Source organism: Pristiophorus japonicus, chromosome 7, assembly GCF_044704955.1.
Source record: "Pristiophorus japonicus isolate sPriJap1 chromosome 7, sPriJap1.hap1, whole genome shotgun sequence".
In the NCBI taxonomy this organism is placed as follows: domain Eukaryota; kingdom Metazoa; phylum Chordata; class Chondrichthyes; family Pristiophoridae; genus Pristiophorus; species Pristiophorus japonicus.
Genome location: NC_091983.1, coordinates 1536276 through 1557324, shown reverse-complemented (window position 1 = coordinate 1557324; position 21049 = coordinate 1536276). Strand labels below are relative to the sequence as shown.

At 45.2% G+C, this 21049-nt stretch overlaps 1 protein-coding gene across 4 annotated transcripts in view; it reads left to right on the top strand.

Moving 5' to 3' along the window:
* The window catches only part of ero1b (endoplasmic reticulum oxidoreductase 1 beta), a 112588-nt gene that overhangs the window by 86597 nt on the left and 4942 nt on the right, over positions 1-21049 (top strand). For all 4 annotated transcript variants that reach the window (XM_070884668.1, XM_070884667.1, XM_070884669.1 and 1 more), the window contains 3 exons: positions 1731-1800; positions 7944-8030; positions 15275-15408. In XM_070884668.1, the coding sequence (XP_070740769.1) occupies positions 1731-1800; positions 7944-8030; positions 15275-15408 (291 nt within the window). The remainder of the gene's footprint in view (positions 1-1730; positions 1801-7943; positions 8031-15274; positions 15409-21049) is intronic.

Here is a 21049-nt window from a genome sequence, read left to right as displayed (position 1 = left end):
CCACCTTCTCCTTTCTTCCCCCCCCCCCACCTTCTCCTTTCTTCCCCTTTTCCCCCCCCCACCTTCTCCTTTCTTCCCCTTTCCCCCCCCCCCACCTTCTCCTTTCTTTCCCCCCCCCCACCTTCTCCTTTCTTCCCCCCCCCCACCTTCTCCTTTCTCTGCCCCCCCCCCCTTCCTCTCTCTCTTTCTACCCCCGCCCCCTTCCTCTCTTTCTCCCCCCTCCCCCCCCCCCCCCCCCTCGCTGTCAGAAACACAGACACTGACAGACAAAGAGTGAGAGACACACACACACAGAGATAGAGACACACTGGAGGGGGGCATCCCAGCACGCTGTTGGAGGACTCCAGGTGCTGCAGTCGGTAAGTAGAAAATGTTTTGTTTTATTGATTTTTTTTTTTAATTATTATTTTTTGATTGATTTATTGATGTTTTTATCATTTATTATTGATGATGGCTTTTTATTTGTAAAACTGAAGTATTTAATGTTTGTAAACTTCCTTTTAAACCCCCCCCCCCCCCCCATTCCCTACGCCTGATTTGTAACCTACGCCTGATTTTCTAAAGTGTAGACAAGGTTTTTTTGAGCGTACAAAAATCTTCACTTGCTCCATTCTAAGTTAGTTTGGAGTAAGTTTTCACTGCCGAAACTTTGAAAACAGGTGTAAGTGGCCGGACACGCCCCCTTTTGAAAAAAAATTCTGTTCCAAAGTGAAACTGTTCTAACTGACTAGAACTGGAGCAAACTAAATGCCGAGAATTTGAATTTCTAAGATACTCCGTTCTACACCAGTTGCTCCAAAAAATCAGGAGCAACTGAGGCCGAAACTTGGGCCCTATGAGAGGGCAGGGAAGTGGAGTTGAGGCCAAGATCAAATCAGCGATGATCTTAGAATGGCAGAGCAGACTCAAGGGGCCAAATGGCATACTCCTCCTATTATGTTTTTATGTAATACTTCCCTGTTAATACTACTTTTGTCTCTCAGCACTAAGATGTGAGGACAACTTACCACAAAATACCTGTAGTCCAAAAATGGATCTAGGAATAAAAATACCAATTTAGTGAAGCATAAAACCTTTCTATAATCAGTATTGCTGACTTTAAAGCACATTTTACTTCAGTTGAATTGCTATACTTTTAAGTCTGATTGCTTGACATGTAAGCAGAAGATAGGCTGTGTGAAGTACATACTTTGGCCCCACAGATTATTTATTTTTGTTTAGGTCCATTTTTAGTGCTATCCTCAATGCAGATCCCCTATAAGCTAGAATTGAGGACTTTGACCGGCACATATTTTCCTTTTTGTTAATGCATGTGTGTTATGTATTTCTTGCTCTTGTATTCTGTAAAATATAATTTATTTTAATGTTAGGCAATAAATGGTATGTGTTTAACTGTGGTTCTATAGTTCCAGATTCACATACCAGTATAAGGTCTGTTCATCCATCCCTCACACTGTGCTTTTGATATTTATGATACATTACTGCAGTGCTTGGGGAATTTGTTTCAATGTTACTGTTTATATTTTGACATTTTAAAGTTTTCCATTTAACACACTTGTGTAATGTATAGAACTTAAAAGCATGCAACTATTATTGGTAGTTGGTAAATTAAAGCAAATTTTCCTAATTACCAATTTTTTGCATGCAAGTGAATGTAGTAAAGTATTTTAAGTCAAATAAGTACCCTATTTCATTTACTCTTGAATACTGTAACTCGTCCTTTCTAATAGGTCATTTCCTATGCATTTTGATGAGAAGTCAATGTTTGCAGGCAACAAGAAAGAGGCTAAAACACTGAAGGTAAAATGCGTAATAGTTTGTGTAATGACATTAATTGTACAAAAGAATTCAGACGGTATCTTTATAATGTACAAAACTTAATTTCGAAACTTTTGTGAGATTGATCAGTGTCAGAGCAGTGGGAAGCATTCAAGGAGGAGATCCTGAGAGTACAGAGCAAGTATGTCCCCTTGAAGAAAAAGGGTGGGGCAAACAAATCTAGAGCTCCCTGGATGTCAAGGGACATGCAGGTTAAGATAAAGAAAAAAAGGGAAGCTTATGATGGATACCGTGAACTCAATACTGCAGAAACTCCAGAGGAGTATAAAAAGTGCAGGGGTGCAATTAAAAAAGAATGTTAGCAAGTAAAATCAGGAGAAACCCAAAGATGTTTTATAAATACATTAAGACCAAGAGAATAACTAGAGAAAGAGTGGGGCCTATTAGAGACCATAAAGAAAATCTGTATGGAGGCAGAAGACATGGGTATGATTTTTAAATGAATACTTTAGCATCCGTTTTCACCAAAGAGAGGGGCGATGCAGATTTTGCAATGAGGGAGGAGGAGTGTGAAATATTAGGACTGTGAAATAAATTAGAACTTCGTCAGTATGAAGTTCGGGACCTGGAACGTCAGGACCCTCATGGACAATCCCAACAGCAACAGGCCGGAACGCCGTACCGCGATAGTTGCCCGGGAACTCGGACGTTGTGACATTGACATTGCCGCCCTGAGCGAGACCCAGCGGGCAGAGGAAGGCCAATTGAAGGGACATGATGGAGGTTACTACATCTTCTGGAAAGGGAAACCAGAGGCAGAACGCCGCCTTCATGGAGTCGGCTTTGCTGTCAAGAATGAGCTGGTCGACCGCCTCAAAGACTCCCCCTTTTGGAGTTAATGAACGCCTCATGACTCTTCGTATTACCCTATCCTGGAATTAATGCGCCACAGTCATCATTGCGTACGCTCCCTTGATGCAACAGATGAGGCTAAAGAGGGCTTTTATTCCAACCTCGAGACATCCTTGTCCCGTGTCCCCACGGGTGACAAATTGATCCTCCTGGGTGATTTTAATGCCAGGGTTGGCAAAGACACAGTCCTCTAGGGAGGCGTGATTGGCAGAGAGGGGGTAGGGAAAGCCAACTCCATCGGTACCCTACTCCTGACAAAATGTCTAGAACATGAACTCCTCATCACCAATGCTCTGTTCCGCCAGAGGGACAAATACAAGGCATCGTGGCAACACCCTCACTCCAAACACTGGCACCTGCCTGACTATGTCATTGTCCGAGCCAGGGATCACAAGGATGTGCGCATCACCCACGCCATGACAGGAGCTGACGACTGCTGAACGGACCACCGCCTAATCTGATCCATCATCAACATTAACATTTCCCCAAAGCAGAGGGGACAGCAGAAGCAGTTCCACAAAAAAGTTAATGCCGGGGCACTTAGAGACCCAGCTAAGAGAGCCCTATACAGCCAGAGCCTCTCAGCCAATCTGGCGTGCCTTGATGACCCTGAGATGCTAAATCCCCAACGTGCTTGGTCTGCCCTCCAGGCCTCTATAACCAGTGCCTGTGAAGAGACATTTGGTCACTCAACCAGAAAACATCAGGACCGGTTTGATGAAAATGATCAGGAGATCTAAGAGCTAATAGATCGCAAGCGCAAAGCATTTCTGAGCCTCAAGCAACAACCCAATTCTGGAGCTGCAAAACAACATTACAGACGGCTCAAGGCTCAGGTCCAACAAAAAACCCGGAACCTAAAGAACAGGTGGTGGATGGAGAAAGCACAGGAGATACAACAACTAGCCGACAGCCATGATATGCAGTCAAGGCCACCTATGGTCCAAACTCCCAAGGCCCCACCCCACTTCTGGCCAAGAACTGGGGAAACACTCAAGGACACAGAGGCTGTCAGGGCCCAATGGAAGGAGCACTTTGAAGATCTCCTCAACCGAGACTCTGCCTTTGACTCGAGTGTTCTCGACTCCATCCCACAGCATGTGACCCGCCAACACCTCAGTGAAACTCCTATGCTGTACGAGGTAGGCAAAGCCATAAAACAGCTGAAGAATAACAAGGCTACGGGTGCGGATGGAATCCCCGCTGACGCGCTAAAGTATGGTGAAGCGCTTTTGGCGTGGATACATGACGTCATTTCTCTCATCTGGAGGGAGGAAAGCATGCCGGGAGATCTCAGCGATGCAGTGATTGTGACCATTTTTTTAAAAAGGGGACAAGTCCAACTGCGGCAACTACAGAGGAATTTCCCTGCTATCAGCCACTGGGAAAGTTGTCGTTAGAGTTCTCCTCAATCGACTTCTCCCTGTGGCCGAGGAGCTCCTCCCGGAATCACAATGTGGATTTCGTCCCCTACGGGGCAGAACAGACATCTTTGCAGCGTGATAGCTGCAAGAAAAATGCAGGGTGCAGCCCCAGCCATTATACATGGCCTTTTTCGATCTTACAACTGTCAACTGCGAGGGTCTATGGAGCGTCCTTCCTCCGTTTCGGATGCCCTCAAAAGTTTGTCACCATCCTTCACCTGCTTCACTATGACATGCAGGCCGTGATCCTTACCAACGGTTCCATTACAGACCCAATCCACGTCCGGACCGGGGTCAAACAGGGCTGCGTCATCGCTTCAACCCTCTTCTCAATCTTCCTCACTGCCATGCTCCACCTCACAATCAACAAGCTCCCCGCTGGATTGGGACTAAACTACAGAACCAGTGGGAAGCTGTTTAACCTAAGCCACCTCCAGGCCAGGTCCAAGATAGGTCCAAGATCACCCCAACCTCTGTCATTGAGCTGCATTATGCGGACGACGCCTGCGTCTGCGCACATTCAGAGGCTGAACTCCAGGATATAGTCAATGTATTCACTGAGGCATATCAAAGCATGGGCCTTGCGCTTAACATCCGTAAGACAAAGGTCCTCCACCAACCTGTCACCGCCGCACAGCACTCCCTCCAATCATCAAGATTCACGGTGTGGACCATTACCCATATTTCGGGAGCCTCTTATCAACAAAGGCAGACATTGATGCGGAGATTCAACATTGCCTCCAGTGTGCCAGTGCAGTTGTCTGAGGAAAAAGTGTTTGAAGACCAGGCCCTCAAATCGACCACCAAGCTCATGATCTACGGGGCTGTAGTAATACCCGCCCTCCTGTATGGATCTGAGGCATGGACGATGTATAGAAGGCACCTCAAGTCGCTGGAGATATATCACCAACGATGTCTCCGCAAGATCCTGCAAATCCCCTGGGAGGACAGGCGGACCAACATCAGTGTCCTCGACCATGCTAACATCCCCAGTATTGAAGCACTGACCACATTCGATCAGCTTCGCTGGGCAGGCCACATAGTTCGCATGCCAGATACGAGACTCCCTAAGCAAATGTTTTATGCAGAGCTCCCTCGTGGCAAACGAGCCAAAGGAGGACAGCGGAAACGTTAGGAGGACACCCTCAAAGCCTCCCTGATAAAGTGCGACATCACACTGACACCTGGGAGACCCTGGCCGAAGACCGCCCGAGGTGGAGAAAGTGCATCCGGAAGGACTTTGAGCTCTGAGTCTCAATGCAAAGAGCGTGAAGAGGCCAAGCGGAAGGAGCGTGTGGCCCCACCCACCCCTCTCCTCGACGAATGTCTGTCCCACCTGTAACAGGGTCTGTGGCTCTCGTATCGGACTGTTCAGCCACCAAAGAACTCACTTAGGGAGTGGAAGCAAGTCTTCCTCGATTCCGAGGGACTGCCTATGACTGACTGATGAGTGAGAGAGGAAGTATTAAGGGGTTTAGCAGCTTTGAAAGTGGATAAATCCCCAGATGTGGATGAAATGTATCCCAGGCTGTTAAGAGATAGCAGAGGCTCTGACCATCATTTTTCAGTCCTCTCTGGCTACAGGTGTAGTGCTAGTGGACTGCTAATGTTGTACAGGTTGAGCGTCCGAAATCCAGAGTTCTGAAATTTGGAATGTTCCGATATCCGAACATTGCGCTGATCTGTGGAAGGGTCGTCCGGGATCTGGAAAATGTTCCGCAATCTGTACATTTTTAAAAACTATGTTAGCGGTATTTTTTCACCAAAAATAACGCGAGTCACTCTGCTGCAAGTTGGGCCTCGGGAGGTGGCGGGGGAACACCCCCCTCCCACAAAATTCCAAAAAATAAAAATTCACAAAACCCTTACCTGCTAAATCGCTGAAAAAGAATTTTTAAATAAAATCTTTAACTTACCTTTGCAGGTCTTCAAAGCAGGTTTTTCCCAGCCGCTGACTCTCCTGGACCCTCAGCACCGTCCGCCACAGCATCCCTACCTCGGCCCAGGTGTTTCCGGATTCGCGACGTCGGAAAGACATTCCGAAATCTGGAAATACACAAAATCCGAAATGATCTCTGTCCCGAGGTTTCCGGATTTCAGACGCTCTACCTGTACCTTTGTTTAAAAGTGGATAAAGTGATAGACCAAGTAATTACAGGCTAGTCAGCCTAACCTCAGTGGTAGGAAAATTATTGTAAAAAATCCTGAGGGACAGGATAAATCTTCATTTGGAAAGACATGGATTAATCAAGGACAGTCAGCATAGATTTGTTAAGGGAAGGTCATGTCTGACTAACTTAATTGAATTTTTCGAGGAGGTAACTAGAAGTTTTGATGAGGGCAGTGTGTATGATGTAGTGTATATGAATTTTAGCAAAGCTTTTGAGAAGGTCCCACATGGCAGACTGGTCATGAAAGTAAAAGCCCATGGGATCCAGTGCAAAGTGGCAAGTTGGATCTAAAATTGGCTGAGGCAGGAAGCAAAGGTTAATGGTTGATGGGTGTTTTTGTGATTGGAAGGCCAGTGGGGTTCCACAGGGCTCAGTGCTGGATGCCTTGCTTTTTGTGGTATATATCAATGATTATACTTGAATGTAGGGGGCATGATTTAAGAAGTTTGCAGATGACACTAAAATAGGTGGTGTGATTGATAATGAAAAAGAAAGTGTAGATATCAATGTACTGGTCAGGTGGGCAGAACAGTGACAAATGGAATTCAATCCAGAGAAGTGTGAGAGAATGCATTTGGAGAGGTCTAACCAGGCAAGGGAATACACATTAAATGGTAGGGCACTGAGAAGTGTAGAGGAACAAGGGGAGTGCAGGTCCACAGATCCCTGTAGGTAGCAGACCAGGTAGCTAAGAAGGCATACAGGATACTTGCCTTTATTAGCCAAGGCATAGAATACAAGAGCAAGGAGGTTATGCTTGAACTGTATAAAACACTGGTTAGACCACTGCTGTGTGTAGTTCTGGTCACCACATTACAGGAAATATGTGATTGCACTAGAGAGGGTACAGAGGAGATTTATGAGGATGTTGCCTGGACTGGAAAATTTTAGCTATGAGGAAAGATTGGATAGGCTGGGTTTGTTTGCTTTGGAACAAAGGAGGCTGAGGGGAGATGTTACGAGGTGTATAAAATTATATGGGGCCTAGATAGAGTGGATAGGATGGACCTATTTCCCTTGGCAGAGAGGTCAACAACCAGGGGGCATAGATTTAAAGTAATTGGTAGAAGGCTTAGAGGGAATTTGAAGGTTAATTTTTTTCACCCAGAGGGTGGTGGGGGTCTGGAACTCACTGCCTGAAAGGCTGGTCGAGGCAGAAACCCTCACCACATTTAAAAAGTGCGTGGATGTGCACTTGGAAGTGCCATAACCTCCAGGGCTACGGACCAAGAGCTGGAAAGTGGGATTAGGCTGGATAGCTCTTTTTGTGTTTGCGCCGGCCAACAATGTGCCGAAATGACCACCTTCCGTGCTGTAAATTTCTGTGATATAAATGTGAGCTGCTGTTGTTGCCAATTGCTCTATATTTAGTGGCTGCCACTTTAAATGGCCCAGCACAGCCTGGATTAATTTCAGCGATCATTCACAGCAGGAGCACTGTTGCTGAATTGGAGAAGCGACATTGAATGTACGAAAATCTCTCTCTCTCTCTCTCTCTCTCTCTCTCTCTGCTCTGTGCAATGAGAATACCACAAGAGATCTGAGTGATGGACGTGTTTCATATTGCGTGCTCGAATCATGCTAACTGAAATCAATCTTGCCTGACTGCACAAAGTTAAATTCCAGTGAGTTATGATTTTTTAATCCTTTTTCATAGGAGGAATTCAGGCTCCATTTTAAGAATATCTCTCGTATAATGGACTGTGTTGGATGTGACAAGTGCAGATTATGGGGTAAATTGCAGGTTGGTTTCACAATACATTCCCAAATAATGCAAGTGATTTGGAGAACAATCTGTGCTGATTAAAACATTGCATGTGCGAATGGAATTTTGTGCACAATGGTTCTCAAACCGCTGGGGGCACTGAGATGCAATATGAAACAGATCAAAACCCTCTGCACCAGTCAGTAGTGGGAACTTAACTGAGTACAGTTTGCAGTGCAGCCTGATCTGGACAGAGATGCAACCTTTTAAACAGGGACATGTTCATTTGCAACACCCAGAGCTCTGATTGGACCCCATTGATGACAAGTCCTGATTACTGATCTCCCCCCCCCCCCCCCCCCCTTGGAGAATACGAAACACCAAGCAGTTTCTCTAGAATGTGTAATTCGATCTGCCCTGGCTAGGTAATCAGTGACTTCACAAAGTGTAATTCGAGCCATTCTGACCGCTGACTCCAGACAGACAGAGCTCACTTGGAACAGACAGGACTCGCACGCATGGGCTAAGACATCCCCCACCACCGCAAGTTTCTGACATCCTTTCCCCCATGCTCTCTGCCCCCCTTCTCTCCCGCACCCCCCCCCCCCCCAGCGCGCTCTCTCTCTCTCTCTCTCTCTCTCTCAATACCTTACACTTATCTCTGTTGAAATTCATTTGCCATTTATCTGCCCTTTGTGAAAATGTATTAATGTCCTCTTGTACTATGTTGCAGATCGCCTCAGTATTGACCATTCTCCCTCCACACCACACACACACACCCTGGTGTTGTCCACAAATTTAGAAATTGTGTATTTGATTTCATAGTCTAAATCGTTAAAGCAAAACTAGTACTGGCAGACAGTAACTTGAGTATTTTAATTATTTCTGGATCAATGTATTCTTGGCTGGTTTGAATGTCTGGATGTATCATTTGTAGGATCAAAAGATTATTTTCAGTCCCAAGTTTTTAACTGCTATGATTGTGCTGGAGGAGTGCGATCACAATTCTTCAAACGTTTTTGGAAAGGCTGCGTTCTCCCTGCAGTGAGGTGTCAGCCATGGCTCAGTGGTAGCACTCTGTCCTCTAAGTCAGGAGGTCATGCGTTTGAATCCTATTCCAGAGACTTAGCTCATAATCAGACGCTGACACTTCAATGCAGCACTGAGGGAGTGCGGTACTATCGTTGATGACTTTCAGATGTTCAATTGAGGCCCCGTCTGTCCTCTCTAGTGGATGTAAAAGTTTCCATGGCACCGTTCCAAGAGTTATCCCAGTGTCCTGGCCAATATTTATCCCTCCACTAACATCACTAAAATTTTATCTGGTCATTTGTCTCTTTGCTGTATGTGGGACTTGACTGTGTGCAAATTGGCTGCTGCATTTCCCCACATTACAACAGTGGCTACACTTCAAAAGTAGCTCATTGGCTATGAAGTGCTTTCGAACGTGCTATATAAATACAAATTTGTTCTTCTAGTCACAGCAGGTAACAATAATGATGTGAATTGAAATGCAAGATGCAGTGAATCTAACTTCATGTTTACTGCATTAATGCAGACTCTTGGAATTGACCAAGTCGAAACAAACTCATCAGTGTTACAAAGTTAGCTGCATATCTAGATGTTGCCTGATTATCATTACAGAATAAAATGGCCAGCATAGTGCTGTAATTAAATGTTAAAAGTACAGAACAGATTAGTAAAATTAAATATTTTTATCACATTTTATTTTGAAAATACAAGAGAAATGGGAAACAACATACGCACCAAGGGTATCACATTTCAGTGCGTCCTGCTGAATATCGATTCAGTTCAAACTAAGGAGTTCCTTCCAAGGTGTTAAACCTGGTATGACCACTAGGGAGCACTGCCCTGAACATTAATGATCAAAAAATGCTGTAAGAATTGTCGTCATCTCCCTTCAAGAGGTTGTGAATTTTTGACAGGGTGTGGTGTAAGTTTGAAAACCCCTGCAGTGAACCACCAAAATATTTTATATTACTGGTGTATGTCAACTTCAGGATGAGATTGAGAAACATTTCAATTTCACTTCACCTTTTTGCAACTTAATTGACAATATTGCATTCAATTATTAATCAACAGCGTGGCGTACGATCGTGTTTCACGAAGTAAACATTGTAGTGTCTCAAAGCGCTTATTCTGAACCATAAGCTATTTGTAGGAACTGTAAAATAATAAATGAGTCTCTACACTTGAAGGTAGATTTTATGAATTTGTAGTCCATCGTGGAGCTTTGTGCAGAGGTCAGTGGGCCCTGCAATCTGTAGGGGTGGGAGACCAAATTTACAGTCCAGGGCTGGACCAGGAGCAGAAATTTTCATATGTGGAATTTTTTTTTCCAGTCTGCTTGATCCTTGCTACATTTCAAGTACTCAAATCTTTCATGTTTCCTGGATGATTATTTGATCTAACCATTGCTCACAAGGGAAAGAATTCTCCTTGGAGGAGGAGAATGAGGAAGGCCATTCTGGCCATTTTTGTTCCACCATTCAGAGAGATCCTAACTGCCTTCCCATCTTGGCATCCAGTTGTTTCTTAAATGATTCCAGGATTTTTACCTCCACTGCTCTACCTAGGAGTCCATTTCACACCTTGGTCACTCTCTGTGAAGAAGATTTCCCACTATCTCTCCAAAAAGTACACTTCTCCAATGTTCCACTGCCGCAGTTTAATTTAGTAATATTCTGGGTTTAACTTTTTCTGTATCCTGAACATTCTTATATCCTCTAACATTACCTCTCTGGTGCCTTCTCACCAGGCTGAGAAACCCTAGTCCCTCTGATGTTTTCCCCATAACTCAGACCCCTGACATTGGGGGATCAGCCTTGTGGGTCTTTCTCTGCACTGCCTCCAGTGTTTGACGACCAGAACTGGACGTCGTATTCAAGGTGCAGTTAGACCCGCGCACTGTAAAGTTTAATCATTACCTCCTCTGACTTAAATTGCACTGTTTTGGCTAAGTAGGTCAATATTGTAATATATTTGTAGATTGCTGCTCTGCATTGGTTGGACATGTTGAGCATCAAGTCTCCAAAGACTCCTGAGTTCCTTTCAGATCCACCCTTAGCTAGTTCAGCACCACTTGTAGTGTATGCATGTCGTCTCTTTTTCTTTTGCGTAGCACTTTATATTTATCTGCATTCATTTTCATCTGCTATTTTCTGTCCACTTGCATATCTTGTCTAGTTTTCTCTGTCGTTTCTGAGCTGCCTCTTCTGAGTTCACAGTCCCTCCTAGTTTGGTATCAACTGCAAATTTTTTTCACGGAATTTCCAAATCCAGGTCATTTATGTAAATTGGAAACAGTAGTGGTCCCACCATTGTTCCCTGAGGTAGCCCACTTAATATTCTTTCCCACTCTACCCTGCCACTGACATTACTCCTCTAACTTGTCCTCTAGTGCCTCAGCGGGGATTCCATCCATTTTCGATGCCTTGTTCTTGAGCTGATGCATGGCCTTTTCTACCCGTGCAGGGCTGGGGTTTTGCTGAGGTGGTGGCGGGTAGCATGCTGCGGGATGGAGTCGAGAACACTCGTCAAAGGCAGAGTCTCGATTAAGGAGATCTTCGAAGTACTCCTTCCAGCAGGTCCTGACTGCCTCAGTGTCCTTGATGAGTGTCTCCCTGTTCTTGGCCAGCAGTGGGATGGGGCCTTGGGTACTTGAGCCATAGGTGGACTTGACTGCGGTGAAGAATCCTCACACATCATGGCTGTCGGCCAGCTGCTGAATCTCCTGTGCTTTCTCCACCCACCATCTATTCTTTAGGTTGCGGGTTTTTTTGTTGGACCTCGGCCTTAAGCCGTCTATAAAGCTGCTATGCTGCTCCCAAGTTGGGTTGTTTTAGCTTCAGAAATGCCCTGCACTTACGATTTATTAGCCCCGCTGAGGCACTAAAGTATGGTGGAGAGGCACTACTGGCACGAATGCATGACCTCACCTCTCATCTGGAAGGAGGAGAGCATGCCGGGAGATCTGAGGTGCAGTAATCGTGACCACCATTTTTTTTTTTAAAAAGGACAAGTGCGACTGCGGCAACTAGCGAGGAATCTCCCTGTAACTGAGGCGCTCCTCCCGGAGTCACAGTGTGGATTCTGTCCACTACGGGGTACAACGGACATGATCTTTACGTTGTGACAACTGCAAGACAAATGCAGGGAACAGCACCAACCCTTATAAATGGCCGCCTTTGACCTCTCGAAGGCCTTTGACACGGTTAACCGCAAGGGACTATGGCGTATCCTCCTCTGTTTCGGCCGCCATCCTCCGCCTGCTCCACGACGACATGCAAGCCGTGCTCCTGACCAACGGATCCACCACGGACCCAATCCACGTCCAGACTGGGGTCAAGCAGGGCTGCGTCATCGTGCTGACCTTCTTCTCGATGCTCCACCTCACGCTCAACAAGCTCCCCGCTAGAGTGGAACTAAACTATAGAACCAGTGGGAACCTGTTCAATCTTCATCGCCTCCAGGCCAGATCCAAGACTGTCCCATCCTCTGTCGTCGAACTACAGTGTGCGGACGACACTTGCGTCTGCGCACATTCAGAGGCTGAATTCCAAGCCGTCGTCAACATCTTCACCGAGGCGCACGAAAGCATGGGCCTTGCACTAAACATCCGTAAGACAAAGGTCCTCCACCTACCTGACCTCGCCACACAGCACTGCCCCCTTCCCCCCCCCCCAGTTATCAAGATCCACAGTGCGGCCCTGGACGATGTGTACCACTTTCCATACCTCGGGAGCCTATTAACAAGGGCAGACAGCGACGACGAGGTTTACCACTGCCTCCAGTGCGCCAGCGCAGCCTTCGGCCACCTGAAGAAGAGAGTGTTCGAAGATCAGACCCTCTAATCTGACACCAAGCTTTATGGTCTACAGGGCTGTAGTGATACCCGCCCTCCTGTATGGCTCAGACGTGGATCATATTCAGTAGACCCCTCAAATCGCTGGAGAAATGCAACCAAAGATGCCTCTGCAAGATCCTGCAAATCCCCTGGGAGGACAGACGCACCACCATCTGTGTTCTCGATCAGGCCAACATCCCCATCATTGAAGCACTGACCACACTTGATCAGCTCCGTTGGGTGGGCCACATTGTTCGCATGCCCGACACGAGACTCAAAGCATGCGCTGTACTCAGAATTCCCACACGGCAAGCAAGTCCCAGGTGGGCAGAGGAACCGTTTCACGGATACCCTCAAAGCCTCCTTGATAAAGTGCAACATCCCCACCGATGCCTGAGAGTCCCTGGCCAAAGACTGCCTTAAGTGGAGGAAGAGCATCTGGGAGGGGCTGAGCTCCTCGAGTCTCGTCGCTGAGAGCATGCAGAAAACAAGCGCAGGCAGCGGAAGAGTGTGCGGCAAACCAGACTCCCCACCCAACCTTTCCTTGAACCATTGTCTGTCCCACCTGTGACAGAGACTGTAATTCCTGTATTGGACTGTTCAGTCACCTGAGAACTCACTTTTTTGGAGTGGAAGCAAGTCTTCCTCGATTTTGAGGGACTGCCTATGATGATCTTGTCGTCATTGTTTCCTACAGTTAGAAACATAGAAAATAGGTGCAGGAGTAGGCCAGTTAGAAACATAGTTGAACCATTCCCAGGGTTTACCCTGAATTCCCACAATTTTGAGTTTAAGCAATAGTCTTTCGGGTGGAACTTTGTCTGAAGCCTTTTGGAAGTCGAGATACACTATCATAGAGCTTATCACAGTCCACTTGGGTTGTCACTTCCTTGACATTGAGGATGGTCTTCCCTTTATGAATCCTTGTGGACTGCTGTTAACAAGGTTAGAGTCGTATAGATAATCCTCATTTATTCCTGATGATTTGATTCCATTCTCTTCTCTCTCCCCTCTCCTCCCAGAGGCATGTAGCCAGACTCTGACACGCCTCTGATACATTCTGACTGTACTAAGTCACGGCTACGGAATCCTCAAATTCTCTCAGAATTCAACCACCATCAAAACACACTTCTTCACTGGCCTCTGGTATTTTCACACTATTTTTTAATTGTGCAAGCCTTTAAGTTTTGATCTTCACAGAAATAGCGCATATATTCAAATTACATACCATTTCAGGAGCAGTCACTTTTGCAGCGCCTCCATTACTGTGGAAACTTGGGACTACTTCACGTCATGTGATATCTAAGTAACAAAATGGATTGTCTGTCAGATCTTCCATTATAATTATTGAAGTTAAACATAAAAAATAGGAGCCAGGAGTAGGCTACCTGGCCCCTCGAGCCTGCTCCGCCATTCAGTAAGATCATGGCTGATCTGATCATGGACTCGGCTCCACTTCCCTGCCCGCTCCCCATAACCCTTCACTCCCTTATCGCTCAAAAATCTGTCTATCTCCGCCTTAAATATAGTCAATGACCCAGCCTCCACAGGTCTCTGGGACAGAGAATTCCATAGATTTACAACCCAGAGAAGAAATTCCTCCTCATAGTCTTAGTTTTAAATGGGCGGTCCCTTATTCTATGTCTCCAAGTTTTAGTTTCCCCTATGAGTGGAAATATCCTCTCTGCATCCACCTTGTCCAGCCCCCTCATTATCTTATAAGTTGCAATAAGATCACCACTCATTCTTCTGAACTCCAATGTGTACAGGCCCAATCTACTCAACTTATCTTCATAAGTCAACCCCCCCATTTCCGGAATCAACCTAGTGAGCCTTCTCTGAACAGCCTCCAATGCAAGTATATCCTTCCTTAAATACGGAGACCAAAACTGTATGCAGTAATGAGAGTGTGCTTTTAAAAAAAAAATATATATAAAAGCACTCGTACATAAACTCCTTGCCATAACATTCCAGTATATCATGATATCAGAGAGGTGTCTTTTAACCACCCCCTAATAACAGACAACTAAAAGTCTTTGTTTATATCTATATCACTAACTATGATACTCTGAGTCATAGATGCAATATTATAGAGAAAGTTTAGTTTATTGTAGAGTTTAATAAACCTAACGACAAAATACAGCTTAAACTTATAACTACTTGTATTTCAAAATGGAATAAAAACAGAAAACACTGGAACCACTCAGCAGGTCGGGCAGCATCTGTGGAGGGAAAAATAGAGTTAACATTTCACTCTGAACTTTTGTCAAAACTGAACTTCAAAATGAGCTATTTTCTAATCAAATCACAATTAAACTGATAAGTCTGGAAAGTATTCCAACGTGTGACCTTTTTAGGGACCACAGCCAGAGCACTGTGTACATAATACTTTAAATTCTTCTGGTTTCCTCTCCAGACTCAGGGTTTGGGTACTGCTCTGAAGATTTTATTTTCTGAACGGGAAATCAAGAATCTCCCCGAGCGCAGCCCTTCGTCAGGCTTTCAGCTCACACGGCAAGAGATTGTCGCTCTTCTGAATGCGTTTGGCAGGTAAGAGCTACTGCCAGAATGTGCTGAATTTTTATGGATCTACTTATCAAGGGAAGAGGGTTCATCTAACTTATCAAATTCATATGCAATCATTCCGCCCCCAGTACGTTGTCAATAATGGTTACGTAGAGCAAGAAGGACCCAGCTTTCATCCACGATCTCTGGGTTAGCTGATCTCCTACAGGGCAGCTGCTGAGGTGCTTAAAAATGGTCTCTGGTCTCCCTGGAAAAGATAAGCCAGCAATGTTTTTCAGTAACCACTGCTGGATGTGTGCGTCTGTGGGCATCGAGCAAGGACAGGATCTAGCTTGGCAGTTGATTGACCCGCTGACTCTCACGGTCAAGCACATACATGAATTATGGCCACTTTGAGGTGCTGAAGGCCCACTGGCACCAGTAGGCCAATATCCCCACAATGAGACCATTTTCTCGAGGAGAGGGCAGATAAATTTATATCCAGCAACTCTCTGATATAAAGTGAGTTCATGCAGTCAACTCTCAACTGAATACCTGTTTTAATGAGTCTTGCTCTAATGTACAAGGCATTAAGTGTGTGTGCTGTCAATCTGTAATAATGCAAGGGAAGCTATGCAGTTCTACATGAGTAGTATTAACATGCAATTTGAAACTGTTTTTCACAGCCAAATCTTATCCCTTATCTGAAGCCCCATACCAGACCGCAAACCACCCTGTAGTATACATTAAATAATATACTGTTAATTAACGTCTATGCCGCCTTTTTCCTCTGGATTCCTTTCAGACAGTGTGTAGGATAGGCGCTGCCTGGACCTCCTTATTCAATGAGTTCTAGGTTGCGTGATCATTCAGCCCCATGCAGAGATTCACCGAATCATAATTCCCAAGCCTATACTGGGGATTTATTTTGCCCAAAGCACAGCGTGAGGTTTCCTATATTCCACCATAGTTAATTGAGTAGACTCTCAAGAAAACCATTTTTGGGCTTGATTATATTTATTTAGTCAATGCATTTACAAACCAGGAGCACACCACTGTAGGCTCAGTGCAGCTTCAGCATTCTTTCCATGCTACAGTGTGCTGGTTCGTGAACTAGATGCCAAAGCTGAGCAGGGGGAGAAACAGGTAAAGTTAGAACTGTTGAAGCAGATTTATTAACTCTTTCTCTCACCACCCCCCCCCCCCCCCCCCCCAACCCCGGCAGTAGGTTTAAAAATCAGGAACACATCCACACCCCACTGCGTATGCCCCAGTTGCCATTTGTACAGCCGCCGTGAGTTTAGAGCCGCGCATGTCTCCCGTCTTGGAGTGGCAGGTCACTTCATTATAATATTTAGATCCGGCTCCCACAGCGTAGCTGGGATCCTGATTTAAATTTAACAGTTACGAGCTGGGTATCCCAGGACTCTGGGGAAACCTGGCAGCATAATGGAGATGGGAGAAGTCAGACTGGTTATTCCCTCCAAACTGATCTCCAAAGCCTAGAGCTGCTATGATGACAAGGATTTGTCCACTAGCTCACATTGGGGATAATGAGCTCAAAATTGCCATTCTGCAGCAGCAGGCTCCCACTATGACCTAACCCAGCATTGAAGAAGCCATGGAGGGAAAGGAAAAGAGCTGGGTGCAATGACAGACAACCAATAATGCATGTGAGCTCCTGTATTGCCAACAGGGAGGTGGGAGCTCTGGGTGTGTTATGACATTAGGTTGTATTTTGCTTGAGGATCACCATCCCAAACACTGACTGGCTTGATACACTCAATCCCACCAAAAACCTTGCTTGCTTTGTCATGTCCTTACTTGTGAGCAATAGTGCATGTACATAAATACGTTTTTTTTTAAACCAGAAATCAGGACATTAACGCTACTCTGACCGTCTCTTTTTGCCCACTCCCACAAAAAAACAATATTACATCGGATTACACGGGATATACGGCACAGAAACAGGCCGTTCGGCCCAACCAGTCCATGCCGGCGTTTATGCTCCACTTAAGCCTCTTCTCGTCTTTCCTCATCTAAATCTATCAGCATAATCCTCTCTTCCTTTCTCCCTCATGTGCTTCTCCAGCCTCCCCTTAAATGCATCAAAAAGCCAATGGTTAGACAATGCAATATAATTAAGAACAAGAAAATCTAAATATCAATAAGGCACATGATCAACTGCACTGCAGCTCAGCACCTGCATGTCTCAATCTCCACACAACTTGTGCTCGGCACTCTAACTGGTTCCCACTCGACCCCAGCATGGAAACAGTCGGCAGAGAGCCAGGTTTCAATAAGATTTCAGGTTATCCACATGCTTACTTATTCAATTCATTTTTAGTTTGTACGTTATTTTGTTTTCTATCCTCTGTTTGTTTTTACCTTCCCTTCCCACATTGAGGAAAAAAGTGTAAAGTAGAAGGAAGTAAATTATGACCTACAATAAATTGGAACATTTTTGATTGTCTTGCAACTTTGTCTCAAAAATACAAGCGGGGAGTCGACTTGAGCTGAAAAGCCCCAAGGACCAGGAAGCCAGTTTAATTGCTTTAAACATAACCGGAAAGCCCAGGAGGAATTGTGTCTCCATTATTGTTGTGAACTCCTTGCCGGGTTCCTGACTGAGAGTAGGTCCTTGAGGGCCCCTTTCATTTTGTCGGTTACTATTTTGCTGGTTTGGCCCCCTTCCTCTCACACCCCAACACCACTCTTGCACTTTGTTTTTTAAAAAAAAAAGACTAGCTGCGAGGTGCAATGATAAGGAAGATTGGCACTGAGACTAATTAGCAGCTTGACTGGTGAGCAATACTAATCTAACTTTGCCTGAGATTATTTTTAAAGAACAAAACTATAATATTTGAGATTTAAACACACAATTCTGGAGAGAGCAAGAACATTATTAACAAAAAGGGCACTACCCATCTCTCATGGGATTGACTTAAAGACTTGGACCAACTCCCAATACACGTCTGCAAGTTTCAGCTAATAACATTTCACTATTTTAATTTTCTTTACAATTGCAAGATGTCAACCGAATCACAAGTCAACTTCAAAACATCAATTATGTGGGGTGACTGTAGAGAAGCTAGTGACACTAAAATAGGCTATATAGTTGATGAAGAATAAAGCTGTGGACTGCAAGAAGATATCAATGTACTGGTCAGGTGGGCAGAACAGTGCCAAATGGAATTCAATCCGGATAAGTGTGAGAGTATGAGGTAATGCATTTGGGGCGGTCTAACAAGGCAAGGGAATACACGTTAAATGGTACGCCACTGAAAAGTGTAGAGGAACAAAGGGACTTTGGAGTGCAGGTCCACAGATCCCTGAAGGTAGCAGGACAGGTAGATAAGGTGCTTAAGAAAGCATATGGAATACTTGCCTTTATTAGTCGAGGCATAGAATGCAAGAGCCAGGGAGGTTATGCTTGAACTGTATAAAACATTGGTTAGGCCGCAGCTGGAGTACTGCGTGCAGTTCTGGTCACCACATTACATTAAAGATGTGATTGTACAGGTGCAGCGTCCAAAATCCAGAATTTTCCGAGCTCCGGGACGATTCATGGCAGGGTCGTCTGGAATTCGTCAACTGTTCCAGAATGCGGACCAGGTGACCCTGCCTGACCTCGGGGCCTTACCTCAGGGCCTCCTCGCCGGCCGGCACGAACACCACCTCAGCGGGGTCCCGCCCGATGCAAACCTCTCCTCGGCAGGCTCCGGAAGGCCTGAACAGCTCCTCGGCAGGTACCCCCCCCCCCCCCCCCACCCCATTCTGACGTTCCGAAATCCGGAAATACCGAACCTGGGCTCGGGTGTTTCTGGATTCATGATGTCAGACGTTCCAAAGTCCGGAAAAACGCAAAATCCGGAATGGCCTCTGTCCCGAGGGTTCTGGATTCAGGACACTGCACCTGTATTGGAAAGGTTGCAGAGCAGATTTACAAGAATGTTGCCTGGATTGGAGAATTTTGGCTATGAGGAATGATTGGAGATGCTGGGTCTGTTTTCTTTGGAACAGAGGAGGCTGAGGGGAGACCTGATTTGAAGTGCATAAAATTATGAGGGGCCTGGTTAGAGTGAATAGGAAGGACCTGTTTCCTTTAGCAGAGGGGTCAACAACCAGGGGGCATAGATTTAAAGTAATTGTGGGGAGGTTTAGAGGAGATATGAGGGGAAATGTCTTCACCCAGAGGGTGGTGGGGGTCTAGAACCCGCTGCCTAAAAGGATGGTCAAGGCAGAAATCCTCATCGTATTAAGTGCACATCCAAGTATTTTTTTTTTTTAAGTGCCGTAACCTACAGGCTACGGACCTAGAGCTGGAAAGTGGCATCAGGCTGGATAGCTCTGTCGGCCGCCACGGACACAATGGGCCGAAATGGCCTCCTTCCGTGCTGTAAATTTCTATGATTCTATGTAGCTGGGATTGTTCTTAGAACAGAGAAGGTTATGGGGAGATTTAATAGAGGTGTTCAAAATTATGAAGGGGTTTGATGAACATAAATAAGGATAAACTTTCCACTGGGAGGAGGGTTGGTAACCAGAAGACACACATCTAAGGTAATTGACAAAAGAATCGGGCGAGATTAGAATTTTTACGCAGCGAGTTGTGATCTGGAATATAATGCAACGCCTGAAAGGGTGATGGAAGCATATTCAATAGTAACTTTCAAAATGGGAATTAGCAAAATACATAAAGGGAAAAATTTCTGGGCAATGAGGAAGATCAGGGGAGTGGGACTAATTAGATAGCCCTTTCAAAAAGCCAGCACAGGCACAGCGGGCTGAAAGGCCTCCTTCTGTGCTGTGATTCTATAAGGTGGGAAACTGGGGCAGAGTAAATTCTGCCAAGCATCATAACACAAGCATTTGAGGGCTGCATTACTTCTATGGGTCACGTATAATGAGTTCAACGGGCAATGTGTTTTTTGGGCCCCCTTCCTACAAGCCCAAGGCCACACTTTATCCACCCATGTGTGCTGAAAGTGGCTGTTATATTGCCTGTCATGGACTGCGATTTGATCGCTAACTTCAAATGCAAGTATGTGTGGCGTGACATTCTGTGCTGATGGATTTTGCTGATGTCAGCGCCACAAATAACATCTCTCATTTTTAACATTCAGATTTAAATTAATTTTACTGAGTTAAGAAGTTGAGACTGTGGATTATTTCAGAGGAGCCCTGAATGTTCAATTCCAGTCGCACTGTCAATCTTGTGTGAACAGAGTTGTGAATATAACCAGCTTTTAACAGGACAAATTGGTCATTAGAATAATTTATAATGTAAGTTTTCCTGTCCCCTAAATGGTAAAATGTAGTAGGGGAAGCGACAGAGGGGATAATGTAAGAAATGTTAAAATTATTCCTTCCTGGGATCCATTTTACCAAAGAAGTATGCACCCTTATTATTCAATACTTGTTAAATAATTTAAATTGTGAGATTCACTTCTGATTTGTCAGGCTTGACAAATCTTCTAGAATTTTTTGAGGATGTAGCTAGTAGAGTGGACAAGGGAGAACCAGTGGATGTGGTGTATTTGGACTTTCAAAAGGCTTTTGACAAGGTCCCACACAAGAGATTGGTGTGCAAAATTAAAGCACATGGTATTGGGGGTAATATATTGACGTGGATAGAGAACTGGTTGGCAGACAGGAAGCAGAGAGTCGGAATAAACGGGTCCTT